This window comes from Spea bombifrons, chromosome 2 (assembly GCF_027358695.1).
Source record: "Spea bombifrons isolate aSpeBom1 chromosome 2, aSpeBom1.2.pri, whole genome shotgun sequence".
Lineage (NCBI taxonomy): Eukaryota > Metazoa > Chordata > Amphibia > Anura > Pelobatidae > Spea > Spea bombifrons.
The window spans coordinates 116139967-116161484 of record NC_071088.1 but is presented as its reverse complement, the minus strand read 5'-3'; the positions used below and the strand labels follow the sequence as shown (position 1 = coordinate 116161484).

Here is a 21518-nt window from a genome sequence, read left to right as displayed (position 1 = left end):
ACGTGAGAACCTGCCAGTGTCTTCACAAGGAATAGTGAAGTGAGAGCCTGCCAATGTCATCATAATGAATAGTGAAGTGAGAACCTGCCAGTGTCTTCATAATGAATAGTGAAGTGAGAGCCTGCCAGTGTCTTCATAATGAATAGTGAAGTGAGAGCCTTCCAGTGTCTTCATATTGAATAGTGAAGTGAGAGCCTGCCAGTGTCTTCATAATGAATAGTGAAGTGAGAACCTGCCAGTGTCTTCACAAGGAATAGTGACGTGAGAACCTGCCAGTGTCTTCACAAGGAATAGTGAAGTGAGAGCCTGCCAATGTCTTCATAATGAATAGTGAAGTGAGAGCCTTCCAGTGTCTTCATAATGAATAGTGAAGTGAGAGCCTGCCAGTGTCTTCATAATGAATAGTGAAGTGAGAGCCTGCCAGTGTCTTCACAAGGAATAGTGACGTGAGAACCTGCCAGTGTCTTCACAAGGAATAGTGAAGTGAGAGCCTGCCAATGTCATCATAATGAATAGTGAAGTGAGAACCTGCCAGTGTCTTCATAATGAATAGTGAAGTGAGAGCCTGCCAGTGTCTTCATAATGAATAGTGAAGTGAGAGCCTGCCAGTGTCTTCATAATGAATAGTGAAGTGAGAGCCTGCCAGTGTCTACATAATGAATAGTGAAGTGAGAGCCTGCCAGTGTCTACATAATGAATAGTGAAGTGAGAACCTGCCAGTGTCTTCATAAGGAATAGTGAAGTGGGAACCTGCCAGTGTCTTCACAAGGAATAGTGAAGTGAGAACCTGCCAGTGTCTTCATAATGAATAGTGAAGTGAGAGCCTGCCAGTGTCTTCATAATGAATAGTGAAGTGAGAACCTGCCAGTGTCTTCACAAGGAATAGTGAAGTGAGAACCTGCCAGTGTCTTCATAAGGAATAGTGAAGTCAGAAAGTTGAAAGCACAACAACCTTATGACCAAGAAGTAGACAATCTTCATTATACAGAGCCTGCAGTGTCACTTGATCTTGGACAATTAACTGAAAACTCCTTGATGTTAAGATTTATTGTCACAAACTTTGTTTTACAGTTCACCATAAATGAAAGGCCGTTGCATATATTTCATGGGATTATTTATTTTGATTTATTTGAAAGCAAGTTCAAAGAACTAGCGAAATCAAGCAGAATCATCAACACGATGAGGCATGAACATAGAATACTTGGATTAGCCATTCATCTAATATTGTAGCAAACCTGTATGTGATGTCACATCTCACATACCGGGTCTACTATAAATTGTGCCTTTTATAAAATACACTTATTATTCCTAATACTCTGTATGTAAAATTGTGACATCACTTGTGCATGCTTAAGGTGGGTCAAAAACGACAACAATCTTTCACTGTACAGAGCGATGCTCCCCAGTTTTCGGCCCCCACTCAGCAATATCACCCACCAGACTCACCTCTATTAGGTAGCATTTCGAAACTCCACCAGCAAGTTTGACAAGTTTTGTTGTGCACACCCAGAAATCACCTATGGCAGGTGTTAAACATGATCCACAGTGCAACAATAAACCATGTACTCAGGGGCTTGTATACACAGTGCGGGACGGCCCAAACACAATGATACCAGAAAACCTGTGTGTGATTTCTGGGAGGAACCGCTATCTCCCTGGTGATCATGTGTGATACAGCTTCTCTATAAAAATCACATTTATTGATATAGCGCCAGCAGATTCCATAGTGCTGTTACAATCTGTGTGATCATTTAAAGTCACACACAATAACAAACTGGAGGCAGATGTGCATAACTGAGGGGGGCAGGTTGGCAAATAAAAGGAAACAAAAACCACATTTCTCAATCATAGCTTTTATTAAATATGAAAAAATAGTTTACATGAATTAATAAAGAAATAAAAGAATATAGTGAAGAATAATGTGATCACTGTTTTGTTCCACTGAATAAAATGGAACTTTTTCATCTAAAAATGTTTGCAGTAGCAAATGTTATGATTCCAAAAACAAAGGGCAGTGTGCATGTATAAGTGTGTGTAAGGGCAGTCTACAAGTATTTGTGTGTATAAGGGCAGTCTACATGTATATGTGTGTATAAGGGCAGTGTCCGTGTATATGTGTGTGTAAGGGCAGTGTCCGTGTATATGTGTGTGTAAGTGCAGCGTCCGTGTATATGTGTGTATAAGGGCAGTGTATGTGTATATGTGAGTGTAAGGGTCCTGGGAGGGAGGCTAACATTAGCCTTTTTTTTTTTTTAATTTAAAAAAATCTCTGCTGCTGTGGACTACTCTTCCAATGATGCTCAGCCAGCATTATGGTGGACACCTAGCTGGCTGAGAATCATAGGAATTTTAGTTCACAGCTAGCATCTGCAGCTTTACGGTTGCTGCACTTCCCAGGACGCTCAGCCAGCATCATGGAAGTAGTATGCAATTGCTTGTATTGGTGAGTTCCGTGAGATTAAAAAAAAAAGTATCCCTCTTTCACATTTTAAAATGTTGGGAGGTATGCATCAGTGATATTTGTATCTGAAGTTACAGGTTTCGGGGTTGTATGTATTCATATGCATCATGATGCTCGACAAATAGACAATGCCCGCTGTGGTTGGGGAAATCCGCTCCAGCCCCAGCGTACACTTCACCGACGAAGCCGTGTAGCCGGAGCCTCCGCGTTACAGAAGAATTGTCACAGCGTAAACCAATGTCTTCCTCTACGTGAAGCCCCGCCCGTGGACACGCCTCTAACCACACCCCTAAGGCAAACGTTTCCCTCTTTGGCCCTATATAATGATGGGAGGTGTGGCTATGATTGCCGGTAGGCTAAGACCTGATATACATGATAAATACCCTCAGCTATAATAGGCAATACAGAGGCTAGAAAGCGCCCCCCCCCCAAAAAAAACCGGATTGCTCAATAGTGGAACGTCCCGTGCAATTTCTGCTGCCAAATACTGAACCGCACAGAGTTCCATCGGAGGCCTGGCATCCCCACAAGACCAGAATGGTAGCGCCCTCTACAACCATGATGTGGAGCGGAACAGGTAACACCAGGTTAGCGCATGCGCAGCTGTTGAGACCTGGACCCACCTCTCTGCGACCGCTGCCCTGCGGTAAAATGGCGGCTCGCGTCGTGACCTGCCTCGGACGTTCCTGAGTAGCACGTGTTATGATGGCGCGGGTGCCCTGACTCCGGAAGTTCTTTCGGAAGGAGTGTGCGCAGCTGCTGCCTCGCGAAGAGGAGGAGAAGACGCCGGAAGAGGTCGGACTCTTGCGCCGCAGCTCGGGGAGGGTGTGGGGGGCTTGGCCTGTGTGACAAGCAGTGCGGGCCCCGCCGCTGTCACTTGCTCGTCCTTCCTTCCTATCCAGGCCCGGGGTATCTCTCTTCTGTCTGCGAGCCTCTGACGCTACCTTTTGCCTGACTGTCAGCAGGGGTTCTCTCTCCTCACCGTGATAGGATGCTATTATTCGTGGAGGTGAGAGCCGGGTGAAGGAGGGGAAAGAGGGCGGGAGCGTAGGAGCAAGGGCTAGGAGGCCGCCATGTGACCGAGGCCGGGCTGACACAGCAATCCTTCCTCTCACCGCGGCCTGGACGATACGGGTCGGGGATGTTATAGGTACAAGGATCGGGTGAGGGGGAGGCGCGGACCGCAAGACAAGCGGTTATTAGTTGCTCCATGAGGCTATTAACTGTGTACGTGTGTCGCCTGGCGGGGATGGGGGATGGGAAGTGCTGAAAGGCACCGCAGTGACCTTTTGTCAAAGCTCCTGATCGCTGTGTGAAGGTTATCACTGGGGAGAAGGGCAGCCGGGATGGTGGCCCCTGGACCTCTGTGGGAATGGAGGCGAGAAGTAAGAGGCGATCACCATATGGACGGTAGCCTCAGGCCTCCGTGTGCTGGTGACTTCTCTATAAATAACGTCTCCAGTGGGACTGGCTGTTTTGGACCTGTTAGCGTTATTTGTGTATATTGCCTGGCGCAATTATGTGCTCCGTGGCCTGGGTGGGAGTGCGCTTGGTTTGCTGCGCTGCCGCCATCATCGGATGTCCCGTCCGTATTACAGATAGGCGTATATATCGGGATGATTCGAGTCGGCATGTTGTTGCCGTCGCTCTTAGTAACATGCCCCGGTCGGCCGAAGCACTTATAGTCCCGTCCTGCAAGCGATCGCTTTAAGTGAAACCATGTGGCCTCCCATGTGACTCTGGCCGATGCGCTGCCTGCCGTGATTACCGAAGCTCTGTCTTGGATCGGAAATAACTTGATTCCGAGTCGGTACACCGAGTAGACGCGCCCCTCCCCCCACGTGCAACAAGTAACTAGCCCTGGCTATGATGCCACTTCCTGGCGGCTCTGCGGTTGCCCAAGGACATTGCTGCGCTGGCTACCATTTTACTTCTTCGGGCTGAAGGCTTTTGGAACAACTCTTAGTAAGAATGAAAGTTTTTAACAAACAAGTTAATCTTGTAAAGTTCCATATGCCTTTTTTTTCCCCCTATTCGGATCCCAGTGTGTGACCCGAGAACGTGGAAGTTCTGTGCCGTGAAACACGGAGAGCTGAGTGGGCATTGAGTGGACCGGGCACTGGGTTTCCCGTTGCTCCGGCCCAGTAAAGACGCCATTATTTAATGAGACCTTTCAAGTTCCTTGGGGTTTCTCTGTCTGTATTTATGGTTTTGGGTTTTTAGGTAAGCTTTAGAAACCAGCGCTCTGCAAATGTTCTGTTTGCATTTATTTGGATTTGGCAGCTGATGTGTTGACTTTGGCCTTAAAATCAGTGCTTCGGGAAGACGAGTAACTTCTCAGACCCCTCTGACTTCATACAATTGGTGCTACCAACGTTAATATTATCTTTATAGCGCCAACAATTTACTCCGTGCTACTTACCTTACCTATAGCAGCGGGAATGACAAGACTAGAATATACAGAGCAGACGCATACGTTGGGTAAAGGGGTTTTATTTCCGCTTCTGGTGAACGTTGTCTGGTGATTTGCCGAGTAGTTGCCGGTTATCGGCTGCTTGTTGAGTTGGTATATCGAGGTTGCTTGTTGGGAAGTTGAATTGGGGGATAAATATACCGGAATTGAATGTGTGCCGAGTATTTTGGATGGCCTCTCCGGTGCGTGAAGTCATTCTAACAGCCGGCCTGCCCGTTCCCTGCGTTCGGATCTGCGGTTTGTTCATCATCTCTCCATCCTGGCATAAAATGGCCGGCTGGCTGTTGTGGATGTTTGCGGAGGTTAAAAGGTCGCAGAGCGGGAAGCTGCCGCGTAGACCCGAGGAAAGTGACGACAAGCTGCCAAACGGTTCTGCGTTCCGGTTCATGTTGGGACGCCGTGATTGGACGGCATCAGCGAGTTGTTACTGGACCTTTCTGAACCCGTATGGCTTTTATCGTTTTTAGGCCAAGGTCGTTACTATAAATAGAGTCCTTCCATAAAGCGTTACATTGCTAGTTTGTTGGGCCCGTGATCCGGATAGGTAATGTTTGGTTAGGGGTCCTGTGTCACGTGTGTAGCGTGTTCTGGTTGTTTGAAAGCATCCGACTGTGTGGCTGCAGCTATAAACTGCAATAATCTGCTTTGCCTTTTAAACTATTGGCGTGCTGTGACCTTTTAACAGGATTTCCTTAAAGGGGCCGTCAGCTGTGACAACCAGCAGCACCAACTGCAAACGCGCATTAAATACCTGCCCTGACCCACGGAAAGGGCTTTTCAGCACCAAATCGCCACGACTCCCCGTGTTAAACGCCGTTATTCATTGGCGTGTGGATGTGATTTATCCTGAGCACTTTCAGCAAAGGGAATGGTCGTCTGGAGGCTTACGTGTGCAAATATATTTAACATGGCAGGTTCCCCGAGCTATGTGTGAGCGCTGCATGCTCTGCTTGTATTGTCTGGTCTTGGTGTATTTTGGAAGGAGATATCCGAGATCAGATGACGACTGCTGGAAAGCTGCTCCTGCTTAACGCTCGGTCGTGTACGCCGCGTGGTGAATATACCTCCTGTCGCTCGGATTGTGTAGGGACGCTCAGGAGTTACGGTCTCTGCCGGCACGGCTGATGCTGCAGTTACACGTTGTATTTATACAAACAGCGTGTGACGAGGGTTAAGCGCTGCTTCTTAGCTTCCTTCTCTACTCTGAAGGAGATGGCCTGATAGTTAGAATTTTTTTTTTTTAAGCCGACACAGAAAGATGCCATCAGCATGGGCTAAACACTCTATCTTCCCCAATCTAAAAATATCTGTTTTCCTTAAGTAATGCGGGATGCGTAATGTTCTGCTGCTGCCTCTAATATATACTATGTACAGAGATTGTGTTTACAGCGCATGTCACGTTCAGCCTCTTTAATGACCTCACTTTCTTCTGTCTTCGTTCGTCTGTTTAGTTTTGTTATATTACTATGTTGCAGACATCGCCGTCACTAACACTCTTTATTTTTCAAAGGTTGCCTCTAAAGGTGCCGGCCTGAATCCTAATGCAAAAGTATGGCAAGAAATCCCCCAAGGAAGCGCTGCGGTGTCTCAAGCGGTCAATGGCACTGATGATTCCTGGGATGAAGCATCAGCAACAACTGGGACCGGCACAGAAGGTAAACAATGACGTTCTTTCTATTTACCCAGAAAAATAAATCATGTTTTCTGTGTTAAAGTTAAATTGTTGTAATAGATGTTTGTTACATGGTGAACAAAAGCCTTATGCCTGGTGCCATGATGCACCCCAATAATTATGTTGGTGAAGGAAAACTTTCATGTTGGTACCGTAGATGGGGTGTTCCTCCATGCTAGTAGCCTGTCTGCTGGATCACAACAGGAGGAGGAAGCTTTCCTGACGTATGTGTGACTGAGGTTTGCGTTTAATGCTTTCGTTATTCTCAAATAACTCGGGTTTGAGTGTTTCATGAAATAGCTGCCCCTTAGGAAAAGCCCCCCCCTTCAGAAAGCCAAGGAAGGTTCTCACTTGTAAAGGGCCTGATCCGTTGATTGTGTTTACAGGCTGACATGGTTAAAGATATGCCTAGTAAAAACTTGGGGGTAAAAGTTACAGAAATAACTCTATTCAAAATGTTTTATAAATTAAAAATGTAACCCTATTGGTTACAGCGATGAAGCATTAACAATGGATGATCTGCAATTGTCTTCTCCCCCTCCTATCTTACAATGTGGCTCGATGCTTCATGCTGACGATTATCCTTTCATACCATAGTAATGTTTATTTTTTGCTGTGAAGCTATTATAGCCATGATTCTGTTGAGCAGAATCCTGAACCCACAGAAGCAGTTAAATATCATTTATCATTTTAAGTGCTCTCTGTGGTATATGCATTTTTAATTTCCATTACTGTCCCTTTAAAAGATAATGAGGCAGATCTGTCAGTTTTCTGTCCCCTTCCCTACTGAAAATAGCGAATACCGCGTTGCAGAGTATGGTGGCTCTACATAAATATAACACACAGACGATATGTGGATTGGTTCAGGTAGCCCTCTGAAGAGGAAGGAGACATAGACGTAATGCTGGCTCTAGCACACACGGTGTATGATCGCATCCTCCGTGGGGTTAACTTAAATTAACTTCACAAGCTTGTGATTTTGTTTTAGTGTAAATTTAGTCACAGCTCCCGTTTAAGTTTGCTGTCTACGAGTAGGAAGCGACTGCCTGATCTGAATTTGAAACGGCTTCTGCAGCTGCCAAGTAAGCAGTTTGCTCCCTTTTTAAAGGCTCTAAAATAGATCTGCCAAATGCTTGCTTGGACACTTGCCCCTAATGCCTGCGTGCTTGTGCATGCGCTGACACCGCAGCCTTCAGAAAGGTAAACAAGCAATGTTTGTGAAACCCCATGCATTTCGCTGGAAGAACGTAAACTGAGTCTTAGTGATGCATGATGGGACTTTTATTCTTTTTGTGATCCAAACCTGCACACATGTTACGCTGATTGTACCATTTTATGCTCTTAGTTCTGGCTTGTGGTCATGAGATATAAAAAGGAGTCGCTTTGGGAATGGGAAATCTGCAGCAGATTTGTTTTATTAAGCCCTTTAAAAATAAGGTACACTGCTTAGATGTAGAAATCGTAGAAAGCCGGGGGCCAATTGACGTGTTCCCTTTAGCTTCATTGTGCAAGGAGTTGGACTTTTGTGTAAAAACTCTAACATGAGACCAGCTCTATCGTGGGATCACTAAACAGGGTTTGATTTGCTTTTTAATGTTTGTGTGTATGTATGTATGTATGTCAAATGCTTTAGAATCAGTTTGATCATAATTTGTCATGAAAGCCCGGTGATGATCAAGTATCGCGCTTAGAGGGAAGTGGGCCAGCGATCGGGTATCTGAGCAGCTCTTTCCTTGTTTTTCTCCGTTCCCTTCTTCTGCTTTCTCTTAAACGTCTGTCTTCTCTCTGTTCCTCCTGCTCAGCGCCTGATTGTTTGGTGTTCTCAATGATCGCAAGATTATGAGATCTGAGGGCTTGTATTTACAGTGGTGCTTGTGAACATAACTCACGCTAGTACAGGACAAGAGCACACCGTTCTTCAGCTAACATTACTTGCGACCTATTCATTTAAAAATCCAACGTTAACATGGATACGCTTTTATCTATAGATTGTGTTAATAGGTGCACTCCAGCCATTGCATGCACTTTAATGCATGGAGCGGCTCAGTGTTCGCTCATCGGTTTCCTCTCTTTATATATATTGTTTCCCCCTCACCTCTGTTTGCCTTCTCTTCAGGACTGGGCTACTTTGTGCTAGACGCCAGTGTAATGGCGCACGTGCCTGGTGTCTTTGGAATCTCCTCATTCCTTGAACTATCCATTATTCAGTGCCAGCCTTGGCCTGAATAGACTTGCCAGTGTGGGCCCTTTATAATGAATAGTCGAATGAGGCAGTTGAAGCCGCATCTCTCCTGTAATCCTGCCCTTTAGTGAATTCTCTGTATATAAAGTGTCCGCTGTCCCAGTCATCCACACGTTGGTCACGTAACGTCTGCTTCTAGACTGTCATCTTTCATGAATGTTTCAAAAGTTGTGTTTTGGATTCAATTAGACACACAAGTCTCCAACTTTCTATTTTTCCCCCCCTTATGTCTTAGAAAATATGAGTGAGGCTTGCAAGCAGTTCGAAGTTATGTATTCCCCAACTTGCGAAGCGAGCCAGAATGGTCTCGGTATGGAAGAAGCGGCCGCAAATGGAATGGATTTAATCGTACCGGATGAGCTTGGATACCAAATGTTTGAGGCATCAGGTGAGTGCGTCCGGCCGAGTGCGGTCTACTCATGGTAGCTGGAGTGTATCTCTAGTAGTGGCTTGGTATGTCATGCGCAGTCCTCATAATCATTGTATTCTTGTAGGTTGCCCCTTAGTTACTTGTTTAGACAACAAACTATCCAGTTTTCACTGTATAACCTTGCCTTAAAAAAATCCACAGTCTCAGATGTAGCTTTTTTTTTTCCGGGTGGGGGAGATATAAGTATAAAAATAGCTTTTCTTCCATTAAACTTCTACACACCGGGAGGCTGTCAAATGCCCCACTCGACTTATACTTCGTGGGGATGAAAATGAGGTCCCGCTTATCCTATGAAGTGCATCACCTCTGGTATAGGTCGGAGGTTCCGCTGGGTGGTTGAGTTGGCTATTAGGTTTACTACAGAGTATAAGGGTTTATGGTATTGAGTAGGCTGGGCAAAGACAGACAGCAAAGGTAAGCAGCACTCAGCAAAACTATTCATAGGCTCCTCTGGCTTTGTGCCTTTTTGATTGTGTACGAGATATAAAGATTTTTTTTTTTCATTTTGTTGAGTGGCGCTTACTTTTACTATTTGTGTGTATTCATTAGGAGGGCCTGAATCTGGCCCCCGGCTTGCAGAGAACAAATTACTTACTAAGGCTTATAACGTCCGGCTCTAGTGAATTTTCAGACAACAGACCCAAAAACTTGCACATAACAAATACACTGCTGTGGGATTGTCTTGAAAACGAAAATGTATATGTAGAGATCATAAAAACCAATGGTGTGTGTTTACAACTCCTTTTTTAGGTGATGGCACTTCTACCGTTCCAGAGGAAGTTTCTGCCGAAGATCTAAAAGAATGTCTCAAAAAGCAACTTGAGTTTTGCTTTTCACGGTAATATCCTATCTACGCGTGTTACTGTAAGAAAATTGCATTTTACTGTATTTGCCCAAGAGACGATAGACTTGTTATGTTGCACAAGCTTTGGGCACCCCAATGGTCTTTTATTAATCTAGAGTATATGCCAACACTAGTACATGTGGTCCCGTCTGAAGCTGGGTGAATGGCTGTCCAACAGTAATAGATTAAGTAAACAATGCTGTCACTGTATCGTGTCTCAAAACGTAAACCTTGTGTGTTGGCGCCTGCTCCGTGAAAGTTTCGTTACTGAATATACATTATATGAGCTGTTTTTAGGCCGCTTTAGGGAAGCGTTTACAGAACTGGTATTTTTCCTCCCTTCTGTAGAGAGAATCTTTCTAAAGATCTCTATTTGATGTCACAAATGGATAGTGATCAGTTTGTACCTATATGGACAATAGCAAATATGGAAGGAATCAAGAAACTGACCACTGACATGGATCTCATCCTGGAAGTATTGCGTTGTAAGTATGAACAGCTTTATTAACAAAAATGTATTGACTTGAACTACTGTCTGTGGACAAAGGTGCCCTCACTTGCCAAAAAGTGAGGAGACATGGTGGGTTTAATGCAAAAGTAGACTGCCAAGTCATGTGTATAACTGAAATAAAACTGTGGCTGGGATGGGTGTCTAGACCGTCCAATGTAACATCATCTGTACACTTGAGATGAGGGTAAGTTAGATAAGTGAGCATTTGCTGGGTTGCTGTACTGATCTAGCTACCAAATGCGCTTTCCTTAGCGGTGTGTGTCTCCCCCCCCCTTCTTCCACATGGAAGACTCTCCACCAGTCTGCTATGGCTCAGCAATGGGCCCAAGGGCATGTGCAAACAGCATCCCATTGATTTCAGTGGGGGTGCTTTCCTACCGCTGACTGGCTGCAGATTTTTCCAAAGATGTTCTCATCCCCAAATAGGTTTAAAAAAAATGTATATTAATATACTTACAAACACTGTAATAAGCAGCCATTGTGGAGGCTTCCTTGGACACTAGACTACCCCCATCATAATTTATTTGCAGGATCTCCTTTCTTGTTATCCACAGCTGTAGGCTGCTTGTTTAAATCTGTGCACTCCTTAGGACCCAAAACACGTCCGGTTATGTTGTGTAGCCTGCATGTTTTATTGTTGCCATCGTCAAATGGAGCCGTCATCTTTACATCTCACGCATTCATCAGCAGCACATGGAGTCTTCTCCTATACTGTTACACTTTTGCCACTGCACTTCCATATGGATTGTGTGTAGGCTGCATGTACTTATGGTCTCTACCAGTCATAACCAAGTTACTTTCATATTTCGCACCACAAAAGTAAACGCTGCGAATATTGACACCTAAATAATATATCTATATATCTCTCAAGCTGTATCAGTTACATCAGTACATCTCCGGATAAATACTGAATTTTTTTTTTCTTTTCTCTTTCCCTCTCACCCCACCAATCCCACCCGTGTTCCTTTTAGCTACTCCTGTGGTGCAGGTTGATGAAAAAGGGGAGAAAGTGCGACCGAATCATAAACGGTGTATCATCATTCTTCGTGAAATCCCAGAAACTACTCCTGTAGAGGTATTTGTTATAATTTCAACCCTTAAAATGCCACTACAACTAGTCATCTGCCATCAGTAGTTTGTAAGAATGTAAATTAGGAGGAAGTCATTCAAATCTATGAACCCCAAAGATGAGATTACTAAGAGTACCACCATCAACCTATTTGATGCTAGATCAGTTTAACAAAGCATATATTTTATTTTCCCATGTGGTCATGTTTGTGCTTTACGTCTGTTTTCTTAAAGCTGCTGTTCCACCTGCACTTTTTTTTAATGAAATACAGCACTAAGGAACATTGTTTTTGATACTGTTGAATGCTGTAACAATCTGCCATAAAATCATCAGCTTCAGTCCTTAAGGAGAGGGATTTTAACTGTGGTACTGAACCTGGAATATTCAAAAATGGCGCGTTCAAAGCATTTTCTAACGTCTTTGTGCATTTCTTCTCCCTCCCACCAGGAAGTTAAAGCACTCTTTGACAATGAAAATTGTCCCAAAGTTATAAGTTGTGAGTTTGCTCACAATAACAACTGGTATGTTACATTCCAGTCAGATACCGATGCTCAACAGGTAAGATCCACCACCCAAAGTGTATTCTCCTTTTATCCATTGTACGTCTCTTCACTGCACTGAATCAATTTTATATTGCGCAGGCATTTAAATATCTACGGGAAGAAGTAAAAACTTTTCAGGACAAGCCTATAATGGTAAGTCTGCGTGTTTAGTAGATTTTGTTAGCATGGTGAAACTGTTCTCAAAGCTTTGTTTTCTGATGGCCTTGGTTTTTAACATTGTGACCTAAAACTTTATATAACATAGTAACACTTTTAAATTGTTGCAAGAGGGGCAATCTTTTTAAACCTGGCCATTTTTGTAGTTTCCCTGTGTAGTTTTCCCTCCAGTAGTAGTAGACATTTTTTGCTTTAATCCTCCAACTTGTATGTTTTCCCACCAGGCTAGGATAAAAGCCATCAACACATTCTTTGCAAAGAATGGTTATCGGTCCGTAGAGTCCAGTGTGTACGCTCAGCCGGTTCAGTCCCAAGCACAGTTTGCCTCTCCACTTTTTATGCAGCCTGTATTTAATCCTCATCAGCAGTACTCCATTTATAACATTGTGCCTCAAACGTGGTCTCCAAACCCAGCACCTTATTTCGAAACTCCACTGGTAAGTCTTACAATGAAATTCCTCCTAGACTTCATCTTACATTCGATAAGCTTTGGTAACCATATTTACTGTTTGGCCCGGTGATGAGAAATTGCGCTTGATGGGTAAAAGGGTAACATTCCAATGTCTGGAATTTTTGTTAATATTCTTATTTTGCCTTTAAATCTTTCCATGCCAGGCACAGTAATACGTTGCTGTTCCGGTAGCGGAATGATTTATTTATTTTTATCTCATGGACTCCAGCTTGGATTGTTGATCCTACCCTATGATTGCAAGATTATGAGATCTGAGGGCTTATCAATTTAAGATTGCTGCAACTATCTAATACAACGTTCCACCTCCAGCCAATGTTATTTGGTACATCTACCAATGTTACCAGTTTCATATGAATTTACTGAGGCTTCCATTTAAGTAACTTAACATTTAAACTAAAGCTGGTGTATTTTGTGAACATCAACTTTTTTTCTCGTAGCAGTCTTTACATAATCTTTGGGACGTATGCTGTGTTCATTAGCATGTTCAACTTTCCAACGCTGGCCTCACTGTGCATACTGAACACAGCAACCATTCTGTCACAGCTTTTAAAGATTATTCACTCGCGCATTCTTTCACTCGCGCATTCTCTTTCACTCGCGCATTCTCTTTCACTCGCGCATTCTCTTTCACTCGCGCATTCTCTTTCACTCGCGCATTCTCTTTCACTCGCGCATTCTCTTTCACTCGCGCATTCTCTTTCACTCGCGCATTCTCTTTCACTCGCGCATTCTCTTTCACTCGCGCATTCTCTTTCACTCGCGCATTCTCTTTCACTCGCGCATTCTCTTTCACTCGCGCATTCTCTCTCACTCGCGCATTCTCTCACTCGCGCATTCTCTCACTCGCGCATTCTCTCGCGCATTCTCTCGCGCATTCTCTCACTCTTTCACTCGTGCATTCTCTCTTTCACTCGCGCATTCTCTCTCTTTCACTCGCGCATTCTCTCTCTCTTTCACTCGCGCATTCTCTTTCACTCGCGCATTCTCTTTCACTCGCGCATTCTCTCTTTCACTCGCGCATTCTCTCTTTCACTCGCGCATTCTCTCTCTCTTTCACTCGCGCATTCTCTCTCTCTTTCACTCGCGCATTCTCTCTCTCTTTCACTCGCGCATTCTCTCTCTCTCTTTCACTCGCGCATTCTCTCTCTCTCTTTCACTCGCGCATTCTCTCTCTCTTTCACTCGCGCATTCTCTCTCTCTCTTTCACTCGCGCATTCTCTCTCTCTCTTTCACTCGCGCATTCTCTCTCTCTCTTTCACTCGCGCATTCTCTCTCTCTTTCACTCGCGCATTCTCTCTCTTTCACTCGCGCATTCTCTCTCTCTTTCACTCGCGCATTCTCTCTCTCTTTCACTCGCGCATTCTCTCTCTCTTTCACTCGCGCATTCTCTCTCTCTTTCACTCGCGCATTCTCTCTCTCTTTCACTCGCGCATTCTCTCTCTTTCACTCGCGCATTCTCTCTCTCTTTCACTCGCGCATTCTCTCTCTTTCACTCGCGCATTCTCTCTCTCTTTCACTCGCGCATTCTCTCTCTCTTTCACTCGCGCATTCTCTCTCTTTCTTTCACTCGCGCATTCTCTCTCTTTCTTTCACTCGCGCATTCTCTCTCTTTCTTTCACTCGCGCATTCTCTCTCTTTCTTTCACTCGCGCATTCTCTCTCTTTCTTTCACTCGCGCATTCTCTCTCTCTTTCTCTTTCACTCGCGCATTCTCTCTCTCTCTCTCTTTCTCTTTCACTCGCGCATTCTCTCTCTCTCTCTCTCTTTCACTCGCGCATTCTCTCTCTCTCTCTCTCTCTTTCACTCGCGCATTCTCTCTCTCTCTCTCTCTTTCACTCGCGCATTCTCTCTCTCTCTTTCACTCGCGCATTCTCTCTCTCTCTTTCACTCGCGCATTCTCTCTCTCTCTTTCACTCGCGCATTCTCTCTCTTTCACTCGCGCATTCTCTCTCTCTCTTTCACTCGCGCATTCTCTCTTTCACTCGCGCATTCTCTCTTTCACTCGCGCATTCTCTCTCTCTCTTTCACTCGCGCATTCTCTCTCTCTCTTTCACTCGCGCATTCTCTCTCTCTCTTTCACTCGCGCATTCTCTCTTTCACTCGCGCATTCTCTCTTTCACTCGCGCATTCTCTCTTTCACTCGCGCATTCTCTCTTTCACTCGCGCATTCTCTCTTTCACTCGCGCATTCTCTCTCTTTCACTCGCGCATTCTCTCTCTTTCACTCGCGCATTCTCTCTCTTTCACTCGCGCATTCTCTCTCTTTCACTCGCGCATTCTCTCTCTTTCACTCGCGCATTCTCTCTCTTTCACTCGCGCATTCTCTCTCTTTCACTCGCGCATTCTCTCTCTTTCACTCGCGCATTCTCTCTCTTTCACTCGCGCATTCTCTCTCTTTCTCTTTCACTCGCGCATTCTCTCTCTCTCTTTCACTCGCGCATTCTCATGCATACTCATTAATACAAACACCCCAACCCCCTTACCTGAACTGCAGATTTCCCACGCACTCCCGCAAGGCTGCCTTCGCGTTGCTCGCACATAGCGTCTATTCTCTTGTGCCCAGGGGAAGCAGGAACGGAGCAGAGTCATGTGACGTGGCATAAATTCATGTGACTCCACTGGGTGCGAGGAATGCGAAGGCAGCCTTGCGGGAGTGCGTGGGATTACAGGGACCCGCAGGTACATTTTGGCGGGACCCTCAACCTGATGCAGTCCTACACATTTTTTGATTCAATGTAGATTAACGGCTCTGCATTTAGTTACCGCCAACGCTATGGCTTCGTGTGATGGAAAATTGATTGGATGTTGATTAATAATTATAAAGGCATCTGGGCTGAAGCTATAGGAAGGTTGCACGCACAGTAGTCTCTTGCAGTCCTAGGAGACTTTTTTTTTATTTTGCCATTGTGTTTTAAAAATCAGTTACTACCCCATAAAATATCTGGACTGTGAAAAGCACCATGACAGTTACGTTGCCTAAATGCTTTCCATATTACTCAGAGCCTGCCAGCTTTCAAGGGGTGCAGTGCAACCCCCCAACTAGAGCTCCTTCCATTTGAAACCGATGTACCGTATTTGCCAGATTATAAGACTAGGTTTTTTTTCAGAGCAAATGCTCTGAAAAATACCCCTTTTCTTCTAATTCGGGTCGTCTTATAATCGGACCCGGACAACACACCGGGAGTCCGAAGCACCGCTAATTTTTTTGGGGGGGTGTGTTAAATGGTGCGCATAAGGAGTTTCTGTAGGCGGAGTGCTCTGATATGCCTTTTAACCCCCTTAATGCCACTCTACCTCCAGAAATGCCTTTTAACTCTCTGTATGCCAGCTTGGCATATAGGGGTGTAAGGCATTTCTGGAGGCAGAGTGGCACATAGGGTTAAAAGGCATATCACGGAGCACAGTGTCATATAGGGGATTTAAGGCATTTATGGGGCAGAGTGACAAGGCTGGGGGCAGGTTGGAAAATTAATTAAAAACAAAATATTTTTCTCAATCATAGCTTTTATTAAAATTGTTTACATAGTTTAGATGAATTAACATTTACTGGTAACAATTTTTTCCTATAAGGTAGTATTATATTCAGGCTTTTTCTTTTTTTCCTAAATTAATATTCAAATTTTGGGGGCTGTCTTATAATCAGGGTCGTCTTATAATCGAGCAAATACGGTAATCTCTTTAAACAGATCAGTTTCTTGCTTGGTGCTGTTGGCAGCGGGTCAATGCTTCGAATTGAATTGTGCCTTGAATTGTGTTAGTGGTTATCTGGATTGTTTTCTTATCTCCCCTGTGCAGGCTCCATTTCCCAACAGTGGATTTGCAAATGGTTTTAATTCTTCAGGATCTTACAAATCAAGCACTGCTTCGTTGGGTGTAGGCAGGCCGTTCCATCGAAATCGGTAAGTGTTGTGGGGGTTTTCCCCAAATGGTGACAATCGAGTCAATGTTATGCAGGGTTTCTAAACGTTCTGAGCCTGTTAGTGATTTCTGCTTAAGTGCAAATAGTTTTGATAAAGTATTTGCCTGGCATCTATAAAGCATGTAGACGTTTAATTCTCCAAACAAAAGAATTGAGTTTTTAGCGATTTTTCCAGGCTATTGTTTGAATCTGTATGATGGCGGCTTTCTGGAATTTTCCAGTTAGCATCTCATTTGTTAATGACTGGATAAGATATGAGGTCATGGTCAGTGTGAAAATGCATCTTTGCCAAGCTTGGGGAGCGCTGCACTAATTCTGTGTCTACGTTGCTTATTCTAACAGGGATATAATTTACTATGTGCCAGGAGGTTAGTGGACTGATTAGTGTTCCCCAGGTGCCTGGTTTACCAGCTTTTACACCATAATTTTTAAGTCTGTTTCATTTGACTTTTTTCCATCCAATAGTCTTAGAATTTCTAACATTAAAGCTTTGATCTGGCCCGGTGATGACAGCTTGCGCTTGATGGGTAAAAGGCCGGCATTCCCATGCTAAGGAATTGGACTTAAGTTATTTTTTCTAAAATTGGTTTTAGTCTTCCATGCCAGGTTCAGTAATGTAATACATTATTGTTCCTGACAGCGGAACAATATTAGTCCTAATGTCCTCTGGCATATGAATTGTTGGTTCTCCCATATGATTGCAAGATTATGAGATCTGAGGGCTTAAGTAGAACTGAACTTCTAGTTATGCTCGTAACCAAGCTGTACAACAGTGAAAGTTGTAACGGTCATCTTGTGTACCTTTTTGTTATTATTCATGAAGGATCTTAGTATTGATATCAAATAACTTCATATGAAGTTAACTCCGGAGAAATGGGGTAGTTTAACGTAAGCCATCTTTTGTAGTGTCAAGCCCCCGTTTCGAACGTCTTCAAACTCTGATCGGACTTCTGACAGCGGGGCTACAACGGCTCCAGCATCCTTAACAGAGGCACCTTTAAGCAGACTCAACTCCAGGGGTTTTCCATCTGATCGACATACAGCGGCAGGGCACCTAGATCTTGGGTTCTCTCCAAAGGACACACAGTCGTTACAGATAGAACAGAATGGTTCGGATGGAGCTGGTCGTGGAAGGTATGTATATCCGAACTGCTGCTTGGTTGCAAAGTGTCTTTTGGTTTTTTTGGTTAGCACCTTAATCAGTAAAATATATTTTCTTAAATAATTGTCGGTTGAGCAGTTGGTTTTGGTTCTAAACTTTGCATGCCATAAGTGCATAGACACTTTTCATAATCTGTGTGATTGTTTTGTATGGAAATCTATGCCTTGAATAAAAAAAAAACCTTTTATTTTAAGGCGAAATGCCTTTAGAGGTAGAAGACGAAGAGAAGAGGATCGTATTTTGGTGAGTAGGCTTCTGAGGTTTGATTTTAGTTTTTTTTTTTTTTTTTGTTTAATGCATCAAGTTGTGGAAGCCCAGTGATGATCAAGTATCGCGCTTAGAGGGAAATGGGCCAGCATCCAGATTCTTTTTCTTGCCTCATTTCTCACATCTACTCTACAATCTAGTTCTTATTTCTCTTCTTCTTCTGTTTCTGTTCCTTAGTGTCTGTCTGTTGGCCTTCTCAATGATCCCAAGATTATGAGATCTGAGGGCCTATATACCCAGAAAGCTGTTAAGTTTTCAAAGCTTCAAATGAAAAAGCGAATCAACTAATTTTCTTCTGTTTTTTTTTTTTAAGCGGCCCTTGTCCACAATGGAAGACGTTGCACCCGCACCAAAGTTTGACCTGCTAGCATCTAACTTCCCTCCGTTACCCGGAAGTATAGCCAGCACCCCGGGGGAACCCGTCCTAGAAAGCAGGATGGCTGATGTTGTGAAAGGAATTTGCAAAGAAAAGGTAAATGAATAAGTGATTGTAGCCTTCCTGTGGTGTTTTTTAATCTTTTGGATTCCTAAATTTGAGTGAATGTTTGAGTCTTTTCATTTTGTGTGTTGAGATGCATAATGTGTAATGTTTTTTGTTTTGTTTTTTTTTAGGAGAATAAGGAATTACCTGCAAATTTGTCAACACCAGCTCAGGAAGAACCTGCGAAAACTCCCCTCCAGCAGCCTGTCGCATGCACAACTCCCCGTACCACAGAGGAAACGACCCCACAGCCAAGGTGAGTGTGCCGCAAAAAAAGGGAATGTTCTCATTGATCGGAATTGTGCCCTTCACCTGCAAACCATACTCCAAGCATACAAACGGCTTAATTACACACTGTAAAGAGCTCCAATTAAGATTATCTGATTACCTTGTTCATGTCCAGATGGCTCTAAGTATAGCATAGATCAATAAGGTTTTCATCTTGCCAGCCAAGTGCCTTCTGACAGTTGATGCACCATGTAATCTTTAGCTTATGAATATTTTTCATAATTTCTGTATAACTGTGCCCAGTGATGATCGAGTATCGCGCTTAGAGGTAAAAGGACATGTGGTCACAAGCCTGAGTTCTGTTTTCTTTTCCTGCTTAATCTCTTTTCTGTCTTTCACTTGTTTTCTTAGATCTCTCTCTCCCTCTCTGCTTGGGCTGTGTTTGCATTGTCCCTCCAATGATCGCAAGATTATGAGATCTGAGGGCACATGTTACATATGAACCATTTGATGTGCTCATGTACTGAATATGCAAAACTGAATGTTTGGCTTTAGGTATGTTACGGCTTCTTGTCTGTTAACCAGTTCCTTTGTTTTCTTCAGTAACACAGTTCTTCATGACAAGAAGCCTACAGAATTATCATGTCATAAGGACGTTGCAAGCCAGACCCCTGCCGTATTACCTGCATCTACTCCTACATTAAAACCACATAAAACAAATGCTGCTGTGTCATCAGCTTCTGTCTCACCGTCATTGAATACACAGGTAACATAATTCCACCTGTAACTCCCTTTGTCACCCAAATCCTTTGGTCCCCCCTTTACTCCCCTAATATTCCTCTTTTATAACTGCACGATGTCTACATGTGTGTATAAGGCTCTACCAGCCAATTTGTGTAGAACATGGGGTGGGGAGGGATCCTCAAAGAATCTAATGTTCTAAATGCCTTACTCTCAGAAATATTTTTTTTGTATCCATCATGACAGTTTGAGTAAAATCCTCCTAGTTTGCTGCATCTGCCAAAAAAAGTAGCTCGGATACCTTGATGTATTGCTATAATGTTGCTTGGCATTACTGTAAGACTATTCCAAAACCTTTCATACACTGTTCCAAAGGATGTGTTTTTACAATTTAGATAAAAATATGTGAATTCTCACTGTTGCATTTTGTTTAAAGGAGCCTAGGAAATTAAGTTATGCCGAAGTATGTCAGAAGCCCCCACAAACTCCCGCTCCTGTACAGCCGCTCCGTGAACTGCGTTCAAATATCTCCCCGCCAGCCAAAAATGATGAAAATGCTGTTCCGGAAAAGAATGTGGAAAAATCCCAAGAGAAGCTTGAAGGAAAAGTAAAGGATTCTCCAGGACATCGCAACAATGGAACGCCCAGAAGCGGTGCGGGGAAAATCAGGGATCAGAGGCGCCAGTTTGTGCGCAGGTCTTCACCTCAGGGAGCAACACGGCGTAATGGCAAGGAGCAATACGTGCCACCAAGATCACCAAAGTAATCAAAACAAACAAAAAAAAAAAAAAAACTCAAACTTTAACTGGACTGATGTCAGTGGTGGAATGAACTCTGAAATGCTCAGCCGTAAGGACTGACTTTGTAAAAAAAAGAAGAAAAAAAAAACAACAAAAAACAAAACAAAGAAAAAAAACAAAAACCAATGAATATGGACATAATGAAATTACTAAATTCATCTCCGTGGCTTTTGAAGTGGTGAATAGCAGTTCAAAACAGAGCAATTTAGTTCTGGGGGATTGGATTTTCTTTTTTTTTTTTTTTTTATTAACATTTTAAGTTGCAGAGATGACATGCCTGTTAAGTTTCAGGGTGGAGATATATAGGAAACTTTCTGTGTAGAAAGAGGGTGAGAAAATATTTTTGAAATGTGTTTAATTTTTTTTTTTTTAATCTATTTAAGGCTTTGTTGGTCATATACGTTTTCTAAATGCCATCAATGTCCTCGGTGTGTCAACTATGGCCGGATGGTTGTGTCCGTGGTATAATAACTGAATGTACTGCTGTTTCCTTATTCGCTGGAAATGTAGTTTGTCTTTTGACCTTACTAGAATTTCTACCCAAGCTTTTATTTCCTTTATAAGCTGTCTTACAAATCGGGAATATTCCACTCTTTTGCAAGATGGTAGAGAAGGTTTTGCTTAAATGGCATGTAATTCAGTAAACTCATGTTTGTTTTTATTTCACATTTCTTTACTGTTGTAACTATCCCCCCCCCCATGTTATGCATGGTTTTCATGCTACTAATCTACAAATGCAACCTGTGTATGTACGTCTTGTTAAAGAAAGGGCTATGCATAAGGGATTTACGACTTTTAAGTGGGTTCCATGGGAATGAAGAGTTAAGTGCTTTATTCTTTATCAGTGACCTACACATTCTTGCTATATATGTGTATATATGCTGGTGCAGCTTCAGTGTAGACTTTGCAGTGCCCAAATATTCTTCAGTATATGAGATATATTTGGTTTCTTTTCCCTTTTTTTTTTTCTTTTTTTTCTTCCCCCAAAGTATAAAAACGAAACTAATATAGCTGCAAGTGTAAATGCTT

At 43.4% G+C, this 21518-nt stretch overlaps 1 protein-coding gene across 1 annotated transcript; it reads left to right on the top strand.

The window, feature by feature from the left end:
* The first annotated feature begins 3309 nt into the window (after positions 1-3309).
* Positions 3310-21392, top strand: LARP4 (La ribonucleoprotein 4). Its single transcript, XM_053455821.1, has 16 exons — positions 3310-3470; positions 6445-6589; positions 9084-9236; positions 10029-10116; positions 10471-10607; positions 11605-11708; positions 12150-12260; positions 12344-12397; positions 12646-12858; positions 16687-16790; positions 17717-17944; positions 18167-18215; positions 18553-18711; positions 18852-18976; positions 19552-19714; positions 20126-21392. Exons 1-16 carry the CDS (start codon positions 3453-3455, stop codon positions 20453-20455), a joined length of 2181 nt encoding a protein of 726 aa, XP_053311796.1. The 5' UTR covers positions 3310-3452; the 3' UTR covers positions 20456-21392.
* The last annotated feature ends 126 nt before the right edge of the window (positions 21393-21518 follow it).

Excerpts from the sequence above, each read along its gene's own strand:
- LARP4 (XM_053455821.1), top strand. Across the intron at positions 12,859-16,686 it reads CTTATTTCGAAACTCCACTG|GCTCCATTTCCCAACAGTGG; the intron begins GTAAGTCTTACA and ends TCCCCTGTGCAG. Across the intron at positions 19,715-20,125 it reads CACCGTCATTGAATACACAG|GAGCCTAGGAAATTAAGTTA; the intron begins GTAACATAATTC and ends TTTTGTTTAAAG.